The sequence below is a fragment of the Heterodontus francisci genome, chromosome 38, assembly GCF_036365525.1.
Source record: "Heterodontus francisci isolate sHetFra1 chromosome 38, sHetFra1.hap1, whole genome shotgun sequence".
Lineage (NCBI taxonomy): Eukaryota > Metazoa > Chordata > Chondrichthyes > Heterodontiformes > Heterodontidae > Heterodontus > Heterodontus francisci.
The window spans coordinates 22,231,242-22,250,296 of NC_090408.1; the positions used below are offsets into that span (position 1 = coordinate 22,231,242).

Sequence of the window (19,055 nt, forward strand, 5' to 3'; positions counted from 1 at the left end):
AACAAACTCTGTTTTTGTGGATTTCTTTCATCTTAGCATCTACCTGCAGTGGGGGTGGGGTGCAGTTTAGAATGATAGTTTGTTACCCATTCAATGTCTGGTGATCAAAATCCATTTGGGTTAATTGGATCAGGGAGCAGTTCCATTTTCTCTCCAGACAACTGTCTCTTAGCATGCAAATGATTCAGGCCAATGCTGTGATTTCTATAAACAAGTCATCTTTTTAGTCCAGCAACAGTTTAAAATTAATGTTTCATATGACAAAATTAATACGCTTCATTCGTGGCAGATGGGGTCTTCATGACACCTCCACACCCAGTGAAATGAAATACAATTTTTAGAAGAGCATTTCATTGAAAAGGACTAGGGAAAGAAGAGTAAGTACAGGAAAACACACATGCATCCCTCTCATTCATTCAGAAATCCTGAAAATATGACTGCCCCTTTTGGCATCCCAATAAACATGTGATTTTTGGGGGAGTTTTTCAGTTTGCACATTTCTACGACTGCCTCGGGTGTCTTTATCCCTGTTGAGGTCTGCAAGGGGAGAGTTAGCCATAAGTTGGAGCTCTGCTCAGGAGAGTCAGTAGTGGGTGGATCCATTCTGAACTCTCTTTCAGTACTTTGATGAGTCATGCAAGATTCTTTTCATTTTAGGGGATGGTTGTTCCCTTTTCTCCTGACTGTGGGGGAGAATTCCTTGCTAATCTTCCCTTTATCCTCTGGGACACTCCTGCTTGCAGGTATTTGTCCAGATTCTACTGCACACCCCATGTGGCACTTTGTATAGGTAAGGCATCACCCTCAGTTTCTTTGCCCTCTTGAGGACTTCCTTTGACTCTGCAGGTTTCTGTACATGCTGTTAGGAACTCTGATGGGGTGATTCTGGTGTCTGCATATACATAGCAGAATGTGGGGTCTAATTTTTCAAACATTCCAGGGTTGGCTGACTGGAGAGTAGAGGTTTCCATTTGGGAATCCTCTTGGATCTCCTTTAACCTGTCCTCTTTGTCCCTTTCTCCCCTTTCCTCTCTAAGTTTTTGCCAGCCTTGTGCCTGCCTGTTCCCTTTTGTTCGCGGCAACGGTCCCTTACAGTTCACCAGCCCTCTGCTGGAAGGTCCTCCAAACATCGATACAGGATTTAGGGGTGCAGATTTCACTGTAGATTGGGGTTTCCCCTCAACCTGGCACATGTGGCAACTCCTACAGTACTCCACCACATTTTTTTTTCAGAGATACAGCACTGAAACAGGCCCTTCGGCCCACTGAGTCTGTGCCGACCATCAACCACCCATTTATACTAATCCTATATTAATTCCATATTCCTACCACATCCCCACCTGTCCCTATATTTCCCTACCACCTACCTATCCTAGGGGTAATTTATAATGGCCAATTTACCTATCAACCTGCAAGTCTTTGGCATGTGGGAGGAAACCGGAGCACCCGGAGGAAACCCACGCAGACACAGGGAGAACTTGCAAACTCCACACAGGCAGTACCCGGAATTGAACCCGGGTCGCTGGAGCTGTGAGGCTGCGGTGCTAACCACTGCGCCACTGTGCCGCCCTACATCTTTGTGGAGTTTTGGCCAGTCAAACTGCTGTCTTATGCGGGCTTTGGTTTCTTGTATACCGACATATACAGCCACTGTCATCTCGTGGGCTCTTCTTAATAGTTTTCTCCGGTACCTCTGTGGCACCACTAACGGGTGAACTACTGTCCACTCCTTGCCCTCAGGTCTGTGAGGAGAACTCCACTTCCTCAACAGTACCTCATTCGTTAAATAGTAGCAGTCAGGGGACTCCCTTTGCTTCAATTTCAGACTGGGCAGCCTGTGCTAACTCTCTCAATACTGGGTCAGCTCACTGAGCCTCAGCTAGGGAAGATTCAATTAATGCATTCCGTGGGTCCTCTAACTTTCCAAAGAAAGTCTCAGACAGACAGACCTCATGGTCATCTACCTGCAGTGTTAATTCAGTCTCTTCTGGGGGACCTGGTTTGATCATGGCCCCATTCACTACACATTCAGGGGACAGTCTTCTGCCACTGCCCTGTCTCTCTGACCTCCTGCAATCTCTCTTTCAATACTGAGGAAGCGACCACCTTCACCTCCATCAGATCATTACCTAGGAGCAGGTCAACCCCGTCCACATCCAAACTAGGGACAACCCCTATGGTCACAGGTCCTGAAACTAGGTCGCACTCCAAGTGCACCCAGTGTTCAAGTACAGGCGTACACTGCCCTCCAATACCATTCACCACCATTCTGGTGTTTACTGCACTCTGAGGGAAAGGTCAGGCCACTTCCCAGTAAAAGGGATCTAGTGCCTCTGTCCCTGAGGAATGCTATGGACTTTCTTGCCCCACTCGAGGGGTATGGGGTTACCCTCCCTTCAGACACAAAATCCTGATAACCTTCAGGAATCCTATTAAATTTTCCTGCACCTACAGCAGTATGTTTTCTGGGCTTTACTGCTACTGCAGTTAAAGCCACAGCTTGTTCTGTTGTGCTTTCCATCAGGGTCCTTTCTCCTTCACTGAACGGATGTGTCCTGATTAACCCTACAGGATTTCCATTTAGTTTCCAGCAGTCAGCTCTTAGATAACCTGCTTTATTACAATGGAAGCACACAGGTCTCCGGGTCTCACTCCTACTTACAGCACCTTCCTTTCTGGCTGGAGGAGGGCCCCCTGTGTCTCCTGCTTTTCCTTCTCTCCCAGGACTGCTTGGGCTTCTATCACCTTCCCACCCTTTGTCCTTTTCAGATTTGCAGGGGTGACTAGGAAAGGTTTTCCCCTGGGGAACCGACTTACAGATGAGAGCAAACTCATTAGCCAGAACTGCTGCTTGCCGGGCTCTATGAACTTTTTGTTCCTCTACATGTGTCTTTATGGAGAGTGGGAGAGTGTTTTTAAATTCCTCGAGCAAAATTACCTCTGAGATTTACATCACTGGGTTGCACTTTAAGAGCCCTCAGCCAATGGTCAAAAGCCAGCTGCTTACTTCTCTCAAACTCCAGGTAAATTTGATCAGCTTGCTTCTTGAGGGTTCTAAACTTTTGGCAATAGGCTTCCGGGTACTAACTCCTGGGGAGAGCATTTTTTTGTCAGTTTATAATTGGATCAACTCTCATCTGGCAACAGTGAATAAACCTCATGGGCTTTTCCTGTTTGCTGTTACAAAGCAAGCTGAATCCAAATTTCAGCTGGCCATGTTAACTGCCTTGCTTTTTTTTCCAAAATATACAAAAAATGCTTCCACATCTCCTTCATTAAATTCTGAAATCAATTGGGAAAATTTTAACAATTCTGTACCCAGCCCTGAATTATGATCCTCCATATTGGCCATGCTTTCACTGGGGTTACTCTGTCACCTCCTACTTAACTCAAGCCACCTCAGCTCACTCTCCTTGCATTCCAACTGGTAGGTTCTTTCTCTTCGTGTTCTTTCAGAAAGGTTCTTTCTTTCTCTCTCCTCTCTCTCTCTTTCTCCTTCAAATTCAAGTTTCCTCTGTTCCAATTGTATCTTTGCTAGCAATACCCTGTTGGAGTCTATTTCTAACCTTGTTTCTGCTTCTTCAGATTCAAGGGAAAAATGGTTGGCCATTCGTCTTAGGAGTAGACTTTCTAGCCTTGGCACAGACAGTGATCACACACTTTTCAGCCATTTTCCTCAACTCTTCCATAGACGGTGCTTTTAACTTATCCCAAGTTACTTCACCCTGGCTTGGGGAGCTACTGGCTTCAGTCTCAGACATGTTAGTAATCTAGCACACACAACCACAAGAAATCCTGTATTGAAATCTTTTTTTTTTGATTAGGATCAATTTGACTTCCCACTTCCAATTTCTTGATTGTGTGTGAGTCAAATCCGGACCCTAGCCCCCAAATTTCTGTTACGACGAGGTGAGAAAGGGGTTGAGGGGTTCTCTCTCAGCCTTCTCCTGGTTTGACCGTAACAGGGTTTAATTTTTAAAACACAATGTTTTAGCTTCCCCTCAGTGAATCCTTGTTCATTGTTCTCCAATTGTAGTGAGAGAGAAATCAACCAGACAGGTTTTCTTAGATTTAAACAAGAAAGGTGTAAGTTTATTAACTTTAAAACTCTAATTCAGTTAAAACTACTACGAATACACGATGCAACCACACTAGCATGCATACGCGATAAACACACACGCAGATAGAGACGGAAGAGGAGCAAGAATAAAGGGGAAAAGCTTGAAGCAATATCTGGAGGAGATCATTTACTGTCTTTTGAGTTTAATGTAAAGTCTTTAACTGCAGTTAAATATTTCTGCTTCGTTGGGGGCCCATTGCACGCTTTCAAACTTGTTTCAATGTAGGAGTCTTCTCTCTTAAGGTTTAAGTGTCTTCAGTGGATCTGGAAAATTTGAGAGAGAGAGAGAGCCAGGGCGAGACCTTCCTTCTTTTATGTCTTCAAATTGCAGTCTCTGTCTTCAAACTGTTCTGCGAACACAATTCAAAAACCCTGGGCCAGCAGGTCAGTCATGTGACTAGTTGTTTTTTTTTAAAACAAACTCTCCTGCGTTTTTGTGGATTCCTTTCATCTTAGCAGACACCCGCAGTTGGTTGGGGGGCGGGGGGGGGCGGAGAATGAAATGCTAGCTTGTTACCCATTCAATGTCTAATTATCAAAATCCATTTAGGTTCATTGGATCAAGGAGCCGTTCCATTGTCTCTCCAGGCAATTGTCTCTTAGCATGCAAATGTTTCCAGCTACTGCTGTGATTTCTTTAAACAAGTCATCTTTTTCGTCCAGCAACAGTTTAAAATTAATGTTCCATATGACGAAATTAATACACCTCATTCGTGACAGGTGGGGTCTTCATGACACAATCAACAGACCAAAACTAAATATAAATAAGTGGCTTATGCTTGTAAATATATTCTGTCAAGTGGGAGAAAAATCAGGGTTTTGACTCAAAAATTATGAACAAGTATTTTGTCCATTAAGAAAATGCTCCGAAATAAGGGCCTTCAATTGTGTTATCTTTGAGTAAGCATCACAAACTGCATTCAGTTCATTTGTGCAATTTAAACTACAGAAATTTTAAATGGTAGTGGATCTGCCAATCAGGGATACCAACTTAGTTGCCTGAATTGATTGAGATGAAACTGCTTCTTGAGCTTTTTTTTGCCTAAACAAAATGTTTCTGTTTTATAAATTAGGTTTGGCTTTCTCATATAGAAGTATTAGGGATTAAGCTATTCCAAGGCTCACGCTTTCATGTTCCTTGTAAAGAGTAACTGCTTTAACTTGACATCTGGCAGAAGAGTTACTATATACTGTATTTGTTACTCAAACTGATCCAAGTATAGTGTAGAAAGGGATGGGGGATGGTGATGGTGGAAGGGGAAAGAGGTGAAGCTTGTTGGGACTAAGGGTTCACTTGCAAATCATTTTTTTTTAAATGTATAAAAGTGGGACTTGAAAGGTTATGCAGATGAATGACAAGACTTAGGATTGCACCATACTGTATGACAAGTTCCCATTCTCAGCTATACTGTTAGGAAGCAGAGCAGTGAGGAAGAAGGATTTCATAAATAAATAGAAAGAGGAAATCACTGCAAGCTACTGTTATTCACCTCTACTGTTTCCAAACCAACAGTCAGGGGCTGGAAGTGTGCCAGTTGGCCATCCTTTGAGCAGAGCAAAGGTTCATTGTGCAAAAGATTTGGATAAAGGGACAAAAATAAACAAACGTAGAAATGGAGACAAAAACAAGTTTAAAAAAAATTAAAAACCAATGCCCTCAGGAAGGAAGAGGATACAGTAGAATTACAGTCCAGATAGTTTAAAAATAAGGCACGCTGCTCTTTTAATTGGAATGTACTACACCAGACACTTATTTTCATTCAACTAAATGACAGGGACAACATGAGGATAATAAGTACTGAGGAATAAACCTTCTTTGCATCATTTCCAATAATTTTAGAGGGTGCTTACTACCGGACTGGCGTTCCCAGTCTGTTTATTTTTCATGTATTTTTAGAAACTAGTAGTTGGTATTGCTGCTGCAAGCAAACACGATTCATTGGCCTGATTTTAAAGTAGTAGCTGTGCCACTGTAATGTTGTTATGCAGCGCACTGAAGCTCGGTTTCTAAACAGATAACTCAATGACATGCTTCATATTGTGAACTCATGTTGTTCTTTGCATGTCACACAATGGATGAAACTGTCATACATTCCTTCCAGAACTCCCCAAAACAGCAACCTTTGTCCGAAATAAGTCCCATTAGTCAAGATCAGTCTTACAAAAGAATTCTAATATTTGTTAATTCCTTCAATTTATACCAATACAATAATGTCTATTTGAGGCTGGGGTTTCTAGTGCAGATGTTTCTTGATCGCAATCAAAGCTTGGAAAGAATGCCAATTTGTGGTGTTCCCTATGGAGCTGCTTACTGATAATCCAGCAACAGGTCTTCTTGGAGGGGACTCCCACAGAGAGCAGAGACGCAGACAAAGATAACCCCTCCTGCAAAGGAGATCGCATATTTTCTATTTTTAGGTTATCTAGATAAGGGTAAAGAACATAGCTCCTTTCCACATTTTCATTTTTTTTTAAAACTACATATAGCATAGCAATATTGTTCAAGAGTAGGACTACCCTTCTGCCAATACTCAAACAAGCACATCTAGTCGTCGTGGCCAAGTTTCCAATCCTTGAGTGCACATTCAATCTGGAATCCTTCCTTTCTGTTGTCTACTTCCTCTCTTTAATTCTGTTTGTCAACCACTGATACCCAGAGATTTGTAATGTACCTATCCTAATGCACAATACATCTTCCACATCTCTATAAGGCATTTCCTCACCACACGCTGCATTTATATTAATTGAACAGACTCTGTAATCTTGACTGAGAGCAATGCAGGAATTCAAACATATTTATATTCCAAATATTAGAGAGCTGGAACATTAAAATAACGCATGTACAAATTTATTAACATGTATTTTCTTTTTTAAAAGTCACGGTTCATGGTTTTGTTCCCTGGTCGCCATAACTTCCCTGATGTTTGGGGCAGATAAATATGAGCTAGTGAGTGCAGAACTGCACTACTAGCCTGCATGGACAGATTGAGGCACGCAGTTTGGTGCAACCAGAATAAAGTGGCCTCAGGCTCCAGCAATAATATTTATTTTGGCTCCAGGGACAACTGTGCCATCTTGTTTACCTTGTGGCGCTGCTGCAGTCAGCAGTAGCATTATAAAGTGAAACAGCTTAAAAGACCTAAAGACCTACCTCAGCTCTCACTCTAGAATGCATACAAAGACTTTGTTTGCAATTTTAATATGCCGGTAGCCACTTGAGTAAGCAAAATTTGAACGTTTTACAAAAGAATTAGAGACATCATATATAAATTGAATTAAATTAAAACTGCGTGACACCTACCTCAACAATATCCGAGTTGGTTCTGCTTTCGTGAGGTTCATTATACTCTGTGTACTTGAGTAAAACTTTGTCCATGTCAGTGCTAGCATACTGAAACAATTTGTTGGAACTGTTGAATATTATCAAAGCTATCTCACAGTCACACAGTACACTCAGTTCATAGGCTTTCTTCATTAATCCAAATTTTCTCTTTGTGAACGTCACCTGCATTGGAAAAAAAAACAGAAAACAGAAAACTGTTATATCCAATTTTGAAGTCTGAAGAATTTAAGTAAGCACAAACTTGCAACAACAATGTGAATTCCTGCAATGGAAATAATGGTTGTAAAATTGTGTTCCCTGGTCTGTTTTTGCTAAAATCATTGGAAAGAAAAAAAAAGAAATTTAATAATTATTCATCCCAATAAGCTCTGTCCTAGTTGAGGATCTCAACTTCCACTTCTTACCATATCCACTTATTGTCTCTTTCTCCAAAATTCATCTGGTTGTCATTTAAACCCATCTGTAAGATCTGAATCTATGATCTTATCTATAGTATTTCATACATCTATTAAGTTGTATGGGAAGTTTCCTATCTGAATTAAACTAGTTATCTCCAACTTCCTAATATTTAAGTTAAGCTCCTAGCTTTTGAAACAATTTCTCTAGATCAAATTGATCAATTTCCAAAATAATTTTGAAAACTCCCTTCCATTAGGTCATATTGAAGTTTCCTCTTTTGAAATGAGAGGAAAGTGTTTTTTTTCAAAAAAAGAAACATAGTGAAAATGTTACTTATGTTAGTTGTCTCACCCATTCACAGAGATTAAAAAACTGAAATTCAGTGACAGTGCTCAGTGACATTCAACCAACTGATGTCATGAGCAGCTGACTCCAAAAGGAAGGTCCAAGGCCTGACTCCTGGTGTGTACCAAGTTTCAGCCAAGAGCAAGGTGAAGAAAAATTGGCCACATTTCTACTTGTGATTGCTATTCAATGACTGATGCTGGAAATGTCTATGTGTGAACATCAGCTGAGGACAGCCTCAGCTTCACATGTGAGGACTTCTAAGGTCAAGTTGCTTGACAACATACACTGTAAGGTGGTCACAGAGGATGAATGGGCAACATTGCAGTAAGTGACCCCAGCAATGACTAAACATCTTCAGGAAACAAAATTAATAATAAAAGGAACAAAAACAGCAATTGGCTTTTCTCCCAACATCCACTGCAATAACATATCAAGGTTTCTGGACAGTGGTCAATTTCAATAAAAAACAATTTCTTCATTTTGAAATTTCAGTAACAAAGTCAGTTTTCAATTGGGAATTCTAAAGGAGTTTACACGCATCTATTACACTGCCCTTTGAGGAGCACTTTAGAAGGGGAATTATAATGGACCTCAGAAAATGAATATAATTGTATATATTTTACTAGCTCCCCGATATGGGGGTCGTGGTGGGGGCCCTGTAAAATACTTCCGGGAGTGGCCCAACATGGGCTTTTACTCCGGGAAGGCCCCGTCCCATATTACCAGTGGCAAGGCCTTGTGGTGGCCCCCCACCACTCAGCAACAGGGACCTGACTAAAATATGTTAATCTATTTAACTTAGATGAATAAATATTAACCTTTTCACGACGGCTGTCCCGCTCCGATATTCCGGCCGGAACTCCCGTGCCTTCGGATCGGGAAAACTCTTGCTATTGGTTGAGGGGATGGTGGGAAGGGGTTTACGGTAAAAGTTAATAAAGTTCGCAGGGGAAAGTTTGGGATCGGATGAAAAGTTTTTTTTTGGGGGGGTGGGTGGAGAAAGGCCCTGAAATAAAATGTTTGGTCATTGGGGAGGTGGGAGAGGGTCCTCCATCTTTTACAAAATTTTTTAATTAAACTGCAACATGCATTTCACTTTATTAAAATTACTTGTAAGGCTTGAAGCCCTTTAAAAATGGTGCCGGACGCCATTGCTGGGGATGCAGTGGCTGCCCCATCTACATCATCGGGGGCAGGTGTTCCGCCCCCTCAATGTAAAGGAGCCGCTGTGCTAAATATTGGCAGCGAGCTTTAAAAATGCAGCCTAACGTACCACCTAAAAAGTGAAACTTCATTTCCTGAAAAGTTAAAGTGCACAAGGCTCCTGCTATTCTGCCACTGCACTCACCTCATGTGAAACAGAAACAACATTTTCATTCCATACACAAAACATTGAAAAGAATACATCAGGAAACCAAATGGGAAAAACCTACAAAAAAAATCATTTTTACAGTGTAAGGCATTGTATTAAGCAGCCTTATCACTGCTCAAGAATCTTCTTAAAACCCTCTCCCCCACCTTCCTCTCCCAACAAGTGTGAAGAGCTCATGGACTTATTTGTCACTAAGATTGAGACCATCTGATCAACTGACTCTGCCATTCCCTCCATTCCTTTAGCCCACTGGGCCAAACTTCCTCTAAGGCTTCCCCCCGCCTTAGCTTTGAACTTGCACTGTTCTCTCGTTCTCTATCTCCCCTCATGCCCTCTCCAAGCTCACCCCCTACTCCCGCGACCTTATTCCCCCTAAACTGATCACTCATCTTCCCTTCCCAGCTTCCCATGTCAGCTGATATTGTTAACTGTTCTCTCTCTTTTCAGGTACTACCCTCCTCTCTTTCAAATCTGCCATCATGACCCCTCTCCTCAAAAGATCAACCCTTGACCCCCTCCAACTTTATGAACTTCCGCCCCATCTCCAACCACCATCTCTCTCAACCGCTCCACTGTCTCTGAATTGTTATAGACTGCTTGTCCGCTATCCTGTACTGAATGAGCAGAAATTTTCTCCAATTAAATCATCGTCTCGGCCCAGACACAAACTCCATTCCCCAGCCATCAACTGCATCCCTCTCCCGAGCAACTGTCTGAGGCTGTACCAGACTGTATGTAACCTTGGTGTCATACCTGAGCCAGAGATGAGCTTCTGACTACATATTCACACCAAGACCACCCATTTCCACATCTGTATCATCACCTGACTCCATCCCTGCCTCAGCTCATCTGCTACTGAAACCCTCAACCATGCTCTGTTATCTCTAGACTTGACTATTCCAATGCACTTCTAGCCAGCCTCCAACTTCTATCCTTCATAAATTTGAAGTTATCCAAAACTCTAATACTTGTGTTCTTACTTGCACTATGTCCCATTCACCCATCACTCCCCTGCTCGCTGACCTGCATTGGCTACTGGTTCAGCAATGCCTCAACTTTAAAATTCTGATCCTGGTTCTCAAATCTCTTCAAGGTTTCCAAGGATAACAAAATGAAATAGATAAGATATGATTGTACAAAATCACACAGTCTATCCAGACTGATAGTTGAATGAGCCCAAAACTCATGAAGTTTGCATGAAGAGTTTAAGTAAACTACTGCGGGAGGACACAATAAACAGCTGCAAATCTGATTAATTCAAATTTATAGACCAGTAGAAAATCCATACTCAGCCCAGTTTACAGTATAGTCTCAGTATGATCAAGTCCTGGTTTCATTCTGTCATAGTACTTCAAACATAATTGGACACTTATTATGCCATCCAAGATTTTTTTGAAAATTTATTTAGTCCTTTAAGAAGTTTTTTTTAAAATTGTGTTTATTTTTATTTGCAGTTTAAAAAAATGTAATAAGTCTCTCTGAGTAGCAATATTCGCAAAACAAATAAGCCAGAACAAAAGGATCCCCTTAGTTTTGTTCAATTATTGCTCAATCCATTTTTCAGAAAACAAATTGCTTGTTCCGGAAACCAGATAAGTTTAATTTGAGGTCATTCTGCTCCATATATTGCTGATTTTACACATTAGCCAGATTTCTGCTCATTAAGCATCCCAGCCAATTCTGAATCCATTTCTTACCATTTTGTTTTTCTTTCCTATTGGTGACCATGGTTTAGACACTTTGAAATGTTTTGGAATGTTCATAATATTAGGTCAATGGATTTCCCAATGTGAGTTCCCCTTTACTTGCATATTTTAAGAGCAGAAATAATGGAGGTATGCCAGGCAGGTCAGAGGCAGACTGGAAGTCCATTCCCACCTACATTTACAAGCAAAGGCGCACGTGGCTCGCAGTCAACATGTGGAACAGACGACATGGGCTCTGGGTCAGCAGATACCCAAATGCAGAGCTGAATCATTTGCTACATGCCTTAGGGACAGCACTGCCAGAGAACACATAAAAAAAGCTGCACCCCTCAAATCCTTTTCTCTTTCCAGGCATGCTGGAATTCTGTCTTGTAGGGATTGTGCCTTGCAGTGAAAAGCCAGGGCTACCCTCCTCACTACTATCGCATTCTGTGCCACACCCAACCGGCAGTTGGAGTGATGTGCCACTACGTCACTTGGACACACACTCAATTTACTGCCTCCACATTTACTGTGCTATCAGGTCCTGCAAGGCATTTTTTAAAAACACGAAGAAACTTTGAAACGGTTTACATATTAAAAGCAGCCTTTGCAGTTGGTGCCAACACCTTTATCCCCATGCACAACCATTTGTCTTTTAAGTAACTGCATTTCTTTAAATTTATTCATCAGCCCTTTAAATCTCCTTACACACAATTTTCTGCCATTTTTTGTTGAGCTCTCCACGAGTGCCAATAGGGACTGCGAGCTTCCCAATGTTACTTAAAGGGAAGCAAACGTCACAGGTATCAGAAGGGTCAGCACACTAATGGTTGGACAGCAGAAAATCTACCCTCATTTATCTTCTCTGTTTAAAGCAAACAAGGAGGGGGAGGGGCACTCGCTTTACTTACAACTGGTAACCAGGCCAAAACAGAGTTAAATCTCAGCTCCCAGCAGCCAGTTCTTCAGTGACATTGAGATATGAACAGAAATAATGGCACATTGGTAATGTCACTGAACTAGTAACCCAGAAGCCCAGGCAAATGCCCTGGGGATATGGGTTCAAATCCCACCACGGCAGCTGATGGAATTTAAACTTAATAAAAATAAATTAATAAAAAGAAAGCTGGAATTGAAAGCTAGTTTTATGGCACCATTACTGAGACTATTGATGGTCATAAAACCCATCTGATTCACTCATGTCCTTTCGGGAAAGTGATCTGCTGTCCTTACCTGGTCTGGCCGACATGTGACTCCAGACCCACAGAAACGTGGTTGACTCTTAACTGGCTTCTGAAATGGCCTAGTAAGCCACTCATTTGTCAAGGGCAATTAGGCATGGGTAAAAAAAATGCTGGCCTTGCCAGTCACGTTCATATCCCATGAAAAGAATTTTTAAAAATGCTTGCCTTTTCAAGAAGTGAACAAATGATGTATAATGAAACCCAATGCAATGAAACATTTACTACAACCAATCCTTTTTGATTTGGATAGCATGTGTGGGCACTGAATTAGATTATTGAAGATCACTATTGTGCAGAATTAAACTAAAATGAAGGCTTAAAATGATCTTCAATAATTAGTTGGTGGAATGAGTTGATACATAAACGTTTTACAACTGGGAAATGAGTTGGACTCCAGCCACAATGATGAATTGCCCTGAGCTATAAGGGAATCTCAATCAAAATCATAGTATAATAACTACATATGTTTACAGGCTAGAAGTCTGTCATTAGGCTTATCTTATTTTTACTGGCTCTTTGCAAAAGCAATCCAAAACTAACCACACTGGACTGCTTTGCCCAAAACAACATTATTGCAAGTTTACCACCTGTCAAAACTACCCATAATGTAGCACAAAACTGACAACCTCAGAGGCTGTAAAAATTGGTGCTCTAAGAGAGGGACAAATTCTCACTGGCACTGCAGAGTTTGGGCTGTTCGATTGGTCGAAATGTCACTGGTTGCTCAAAATACAAAACTTTTTCTATAGTTTTCAAACATCACAAAAGACTCAGCTATTAAAAGCTAATCACATTAGAACTAATGTCTCAATTAGTCAGCAGTTGGTATTCATTCTCTAATTAACATTGCAACATGAAACCATATTGTAAACTATGAAGTTTGTGACCATTATCCTGATTGATTTTGTTCTTTGAAATGTAAATAGAAGACTGTATGTACTTCAGTGTAACTTTACCAATGGTCTCAAAGGCTACTTCAGTGACATCAGAATCCGGAACCCCTAAATAGAATCCTAGAATCAAGAATTCAACTTAATTCCTTATAATAGGCAAATTTCCTTAGGAGAACAAAAGAAATAAACGGCATAATTTTAACCTCGTCCGCTGGGCGAGAAGCAGGTGTGTTTGAGCAGCCACCCCTGGATTGTACTCCTCACCGATATCAATGGAGGGTAAAATTGGGCAGGGTGTAAAGGGGGCGGCTGACTCGAACATGCTCATTTGCCACCCGTTAGGTTAGGTTAAAATTATGCCCAAATTGTCTTAAACATTGCTCTTTGTTTCGACGACGACAAAAAAAGGAAATCTGCTTAGACAAGTATATGTTGGCAACAGATTTTCATTTCTGAACACAGGCACTGGAAAGAAAAATGTGGTAAAATAATTCTAATTTATTCTTACTCTTGTTGCAGTACAGGAATAAAAATTAATGACATACCGTATTACACCATATTTATGCAGTGTTCCATGTCTTAGTATGCAAATCTATGTTGGCATACAGAGTGGAGTTACCTTGTTTATACTGCAGGCTCTTGGTGCACAGCTCCCAAGGGCAGCTTTCTGTTACCACACACAGAGGCTTGCACATGTGCATCAGTTGCAAACAATATTTATTTTTCCTTTTACATTCATATAAGGGTGAACAGAATGGATGGCAGAAAGAACTGGCTGCAAACAAAGGCAGATGCAGAGGGAATGTGGCTTCAAATCAGATTAATATTTGAATACTTCATTTGAAATTGGGGCCAACTCAGAACCCAGAACTGACTACATCGACACGGATAATTAGACAGCATAATTCAGCAATCCTGATCCTAGCTCCAAGTGGTAATATGAATGGGCTGACGGCAATTTCATTCAGTCGCACGTCAATAATACTAATCGCATCTAATTACAAGCATTAAAAGATCAGTAGGAAAGATTTCCTCTGGTTGCTATGTGTAGTGACTTAGTCATAGAGTTATACAGCACAGAAACAGGCCCTTCGGCCCATCGTGTCTGTGCCGGCCATCAATCACCTAACTATTCTAATCCCATTTTCCAGGACTTGGCCCGTAGCCTTGTATGCTATGGCGTTTCAAGTGCTCATCTAAATACTTCTTAAATGTTGTTTACTTCATAAACATGAACCCTCTAATATGATTTAAAAGCCAGATACACCTGCACATCATGGGCTGGATTTAGTGAGCCGGTCACAGGTCCCGGCAGCGAACCCTGAAGTGGGCGCCGTCCCCATTTGTTATGTGTGTAGCCGGCCCACCTTGATTACATTGCGGGTGGCCAGTTATAATATTGGAGGCACAGGACCCTGCCAATTTGCAATGAGGACAGGATTCGATGCTCCGACTATGGCGTCAGATGACTCTGGAGCAAGTGCTGGTGCCACATTCAAACGGCTACCAGCCCTGCATTCACTCCTACCTGGTTTAAGAGAATGCCTTCCTGAGTGCCCTCTGCTGCCCAGGACCTCTTCTGCTACCTGATAGATAAGGAGATGAAAGCAAGCCTGCAATGGCCATGGCTGAAGGAAGACACTGGGTGGTCCCATGGTTTAGCAATGCCTCTCTGCAGGCTCTCCTCCAGGCTGCAAGGGAAAGGTGGGAGGCCCTCATCTGCAGCGATGGAAGAAGAGGTCCTCCTGCCTGACCAAGCAAGCCTGGATGGAGATCGCAGAGCAGGTCAGCAGCTATGGGGTCACCCCCCCCCCCCGAACACGAGTGCAGTGCCGCAATGTCAACAACCTCGTTCATTGTGCCAAGGCGATTGCTCCATATCTCTCTCCTTTTTAGGATTTGCGTGTGGTTACGCAGAAGAAAGTGGGACATGGGGAGGGAGGCACCACAAAGGCACTGGCAAAGGGGGTTAAGCATCACCTCATCTTGACAGATACATGGCTGTATCTCAACCACAGGCCACCTTCTTTCACAGCTCACCCCCATTAACTCCCCTTAGCGCAGAGGGATGAGCCATATAGGATACGTCAGTATAGCACAAGGCGCTGCCACGAACAGAACTATCACGTTGATCTCTCTGCAAAATATGACTATCTCCCCCATTCCACTTGCAGGACAAGAGGGCCCACAACAGGAGGGAGACATTGCAGATTGGGGGAGGCATTCCAGACATCAGACCTCTCCACGGCTGAGGAAAAGGCACTTGAACTGGCGAGAACCCAGGGCAGTTGCTCAATAGCAGATGGCGGAGTCTCCATGCAAGAGAGAGAGTGAGGATGGTCTTCCATCGCCATACAGTTCACTTCTGGAGACCCACATTACGCATGGTTAGCAGGATAAGATCTGCACAGCCTAACCCACAGGTGTTTGTGTTCTTTCATGTAGGTGGGCGTTTGCAGGAGACTCCAGCTGAAGGGGGACACAAAATCAGCCTCTAAGGAGGATCAGCAGTTAGAGGATGCACCATCACGACTCTCCTGAACCTTCCACCAACGCAGATACTTTCACCTCCATGGGTTTCCGCTCGGGTTTAGAATTATGGTCACAAGCTGGCGAGAGCACCCGAGCAGTTGGCTGAAACTGAGACAGCTGAGGCCTCTTGACAGTCGGAAGACTGTAGGTGGCCAGGTCCATGCTGACCCGCAGGTTCATGACGAGCCTCTGGTGTCAACAGCACAGGGCATGGGGGAAGTTGCAGAGAGGGGTAAGGTAATATCTGACACAGATGCCAGAGGTCATGCAGAGCCATGAGTGGACGATGGAGGAGTCCATCCATGCCATGAGTGCTGCCATGTCTCAGGCGTGCGAGCACATGGCTTTCTCCATCGAAAGGTTGGCGATCCTCATGAAGAGCCAGATCCCATAGATGCATGCAGACCTGCACACCATCGCCTTTGCCATGAGCTCAAGATATCAGTGGCAAGCCGAGAGAAGGACAAGGCCCCTGGAGTCTTCTCCAGCTCCTCATCCTTCTCTGGTCAGCATGGAGATTCAAGTCAGCCTTGAAAGGGAGGAGGAGAGGCTGAGCTCCACTCCTGGGTGCTCCACGCAGGATGTTCTGAGCATGGACAGCGGCTCCTCAGCCTCTCTGCCAGTGAGCCCAGCTCCAGTAGCCATGACACCCAAGGAGAGTCCTGCACCTGCACAGGAAACCCTCAGGCAGCCTCCAGGCCTCAGGCAGCTGAGGAAGGCCGCCAAACCCAACACAGACCAAGAGGCAGCCTGCCTCCAGTCCAGCTGCTAGCGCAGGGGTCACACCTCATAGATCCACTCGTAAACATATAAAGTAAACCACCTTGACACACTTGGGGGTTCACAGGTGTTTGACATTTTCCATTTGTTTTGTCTTGTAAAGTTTTTCTGTTTCTGAAATCAACTTTCATTGTGGTAAATGTTAATTCTATCATCCCTTAATTCTGCTGATGACACCTTTCCCCAATAGTGGCTGCCAGTGTAGGCACAGCCCTCATTTAATTAGCATCTCCCATGGGCCAGAGCACGTGGTTAAGCTGGGCACTAGGCACGGAAGTCAAGTAGAAAGGATGAGACAAACTGAATGCAGTGAGTTTTTATTGATTTTATTGAGAGGCCATCATTGTGGCTGGAGTTGGGTAAATAGGAGACGGTCTGTTGCCTCCTTGACCAGGCACTCAATGTGCCTGGTCTCCAGTGCAAGGGGTTCAAGATCGAGTGATGCCTGCTCATCTCCCTCATCCACATCCTCATCAGTGGAGGAGTGGCGATCAAATATGGCCTCGTCATGTAAAGCCTCCCACCTTTGCAGTGCTAGATTGTGCACAGCAGACCACCACGATATGCAAGACCCTAGCTGGGGCATACTGTAGGGCTCCACCGCATCAATCCAGGCACTGGAATCTCATCTTCAGCAGCCCACTGGCCTGTTCAATGGTTGCTCTGATCGAGCTATGGCAGGTGGTGTAGCTCTCCTCTGCTGCAGTGGGAGGGTTTCTCACAGGCCACATCTTCAATGGGTAGCCCTTGTCCCCGAGAATCCATCTCCAAAGGCGAGCGGGGGCCGGAAAAGCTGTGGTACTTGGAACTGTCGAAGTATGTAGGCATCATGGCTATTTCCCAGGAAGCGGGCATGCACCTGCAGGAAACACTTTCGGTGGTCACAGACCAACTGTACACTGATGAAATAAAAGCCCTTCCTGCTGATGAAGGCGGCTGGTTGGAGTTTTGATGGCCACAAGAGTGCAGTCCATCACACCTTGCACCTAGGGGGAGTCCAGTGATAGCCCCAAATCAGGTTGTCCTCTCGGCACTGGTAGCAGTGTCGGTCCGGAAGCGCACATAGTCGCCAGCCATATTGAGCAAGGCATTGGTCACCTCCTTAATGCAGCAGTGAGCTGCAGCCTGGGAGACCCCACAAGTCACCATTCTGTGATCCAGATGCGTAGATCTTAAGTGCCATGGTGATCTTCAAGATCACGGACATAGGGTGACCACCAAATTCCATAGGTTGCAAAGTGGCCTGCAGCATGGCATGTAAGTTGGTGATGACCTCCCTGGAGAGCCACAGTCTTGCTGACAATGCCGCTTGGACATTTGGAAGTAGCAGAATTGAGTCCAGTACATTCTCTGGCGCAGGTCGGCCCTTCTTGGCATGGCCGGCTGCTGTTGCTCGCTGTCCTTGCGGAGACAATCCTGCCTTGGCAGCTTCCCCTTTGCTACTTCTCTTGGCGGACTCACTAATGGCCCTCAGTGCCCACCCTTGCCGATAGCTGATCTCTCACCCGATAAATATGGCCATCTGACCCTCTCACCCAACAGTATGGGCATCTGGTACTGCCACCCAAAACCAAGTCCCACCACACCCTTCCCCTGACTTACAGACCACCAGAGTCCAAGCCCCCTCCAACCCTTGCAGAGTGCACAGCACTGTAGTCCAACAATGGCCTCCGCTCTCTCCCTAAACGATGCTGGTCATGGCTGCCTACCTGTCACGACACTGAGACCTCGCCATGGTGCTGCCAGCTTTCATGGCCAGGGATCTGAAAGCACGAGAGCCAACCGTCGTTCATTTAATTCCAAACCTCCCATTGAACCATGATCAATTACATGCTAATGTGTTAAAACTAACTGTTCTACAACTTAAATTGCACTCCCGTCACTTCTGGGTGGCGATGCCACCTTGGTGCTTTCCCGATGATGGCTAAATTTTGAACCGCACAAAAACATCGGATTTCCGGGCGAACACATCCAATGTTATTCTCCTGCTTCCCACGCCTTCATTCCCACTCCAAACGGACTCACTAAATTCAGCCCAGTGATCTATTCCCATTTACAAAAATAGCAGTCATGAAGACTATTTAATATGATGTTCTGAAGCATTCTAGAGCTTAATCTCAATGGACATTATACACTGAATGGTGGATAACCTATATACTCAACAGTGTAGAACAATGTAATAAAACTGCTCCACAGAAGCTGCTTTACCAGCTGAGTATTCCCAGCATTTTGTGTTTATAATAGAGTAAAACGATGGTTGAGTCAAAGCAAGTCCCAGAAATTCATGAGTTTGAAAATGTACTGAAACCCATTCCTTACATTTCCACACTCCATTT

At 43.7% G+C, this 19,055-nt stretch overlaps 1 protein-coding gene across 15 annotated transcripts in view; it reads right to left on the reverse strand.

Moving 5' to 3' along the window:
- The window catches only part of mef2aa (myocyte enhancer factor 2aa), a 247,414-nt gene that overhangs the window by 131,184 nt on the left and 97,175 nt on the right, over nt 1-19,055 (reverse strand). For all 15 annotated transcript variants that reach the window (XM_068017787.1, XM_068017786.1, XM_068017794.1 and 12 more), the window contains one exon: nt 7,422-7,625. In XM_068017787.1, coding sequence (XP_067873888.1) covers nt 7,422-7,625 — 204 coding nt within the window. The remainder of the gene's footprint in view (nt 1-7,421; nt 7,626-19,055) is intronic.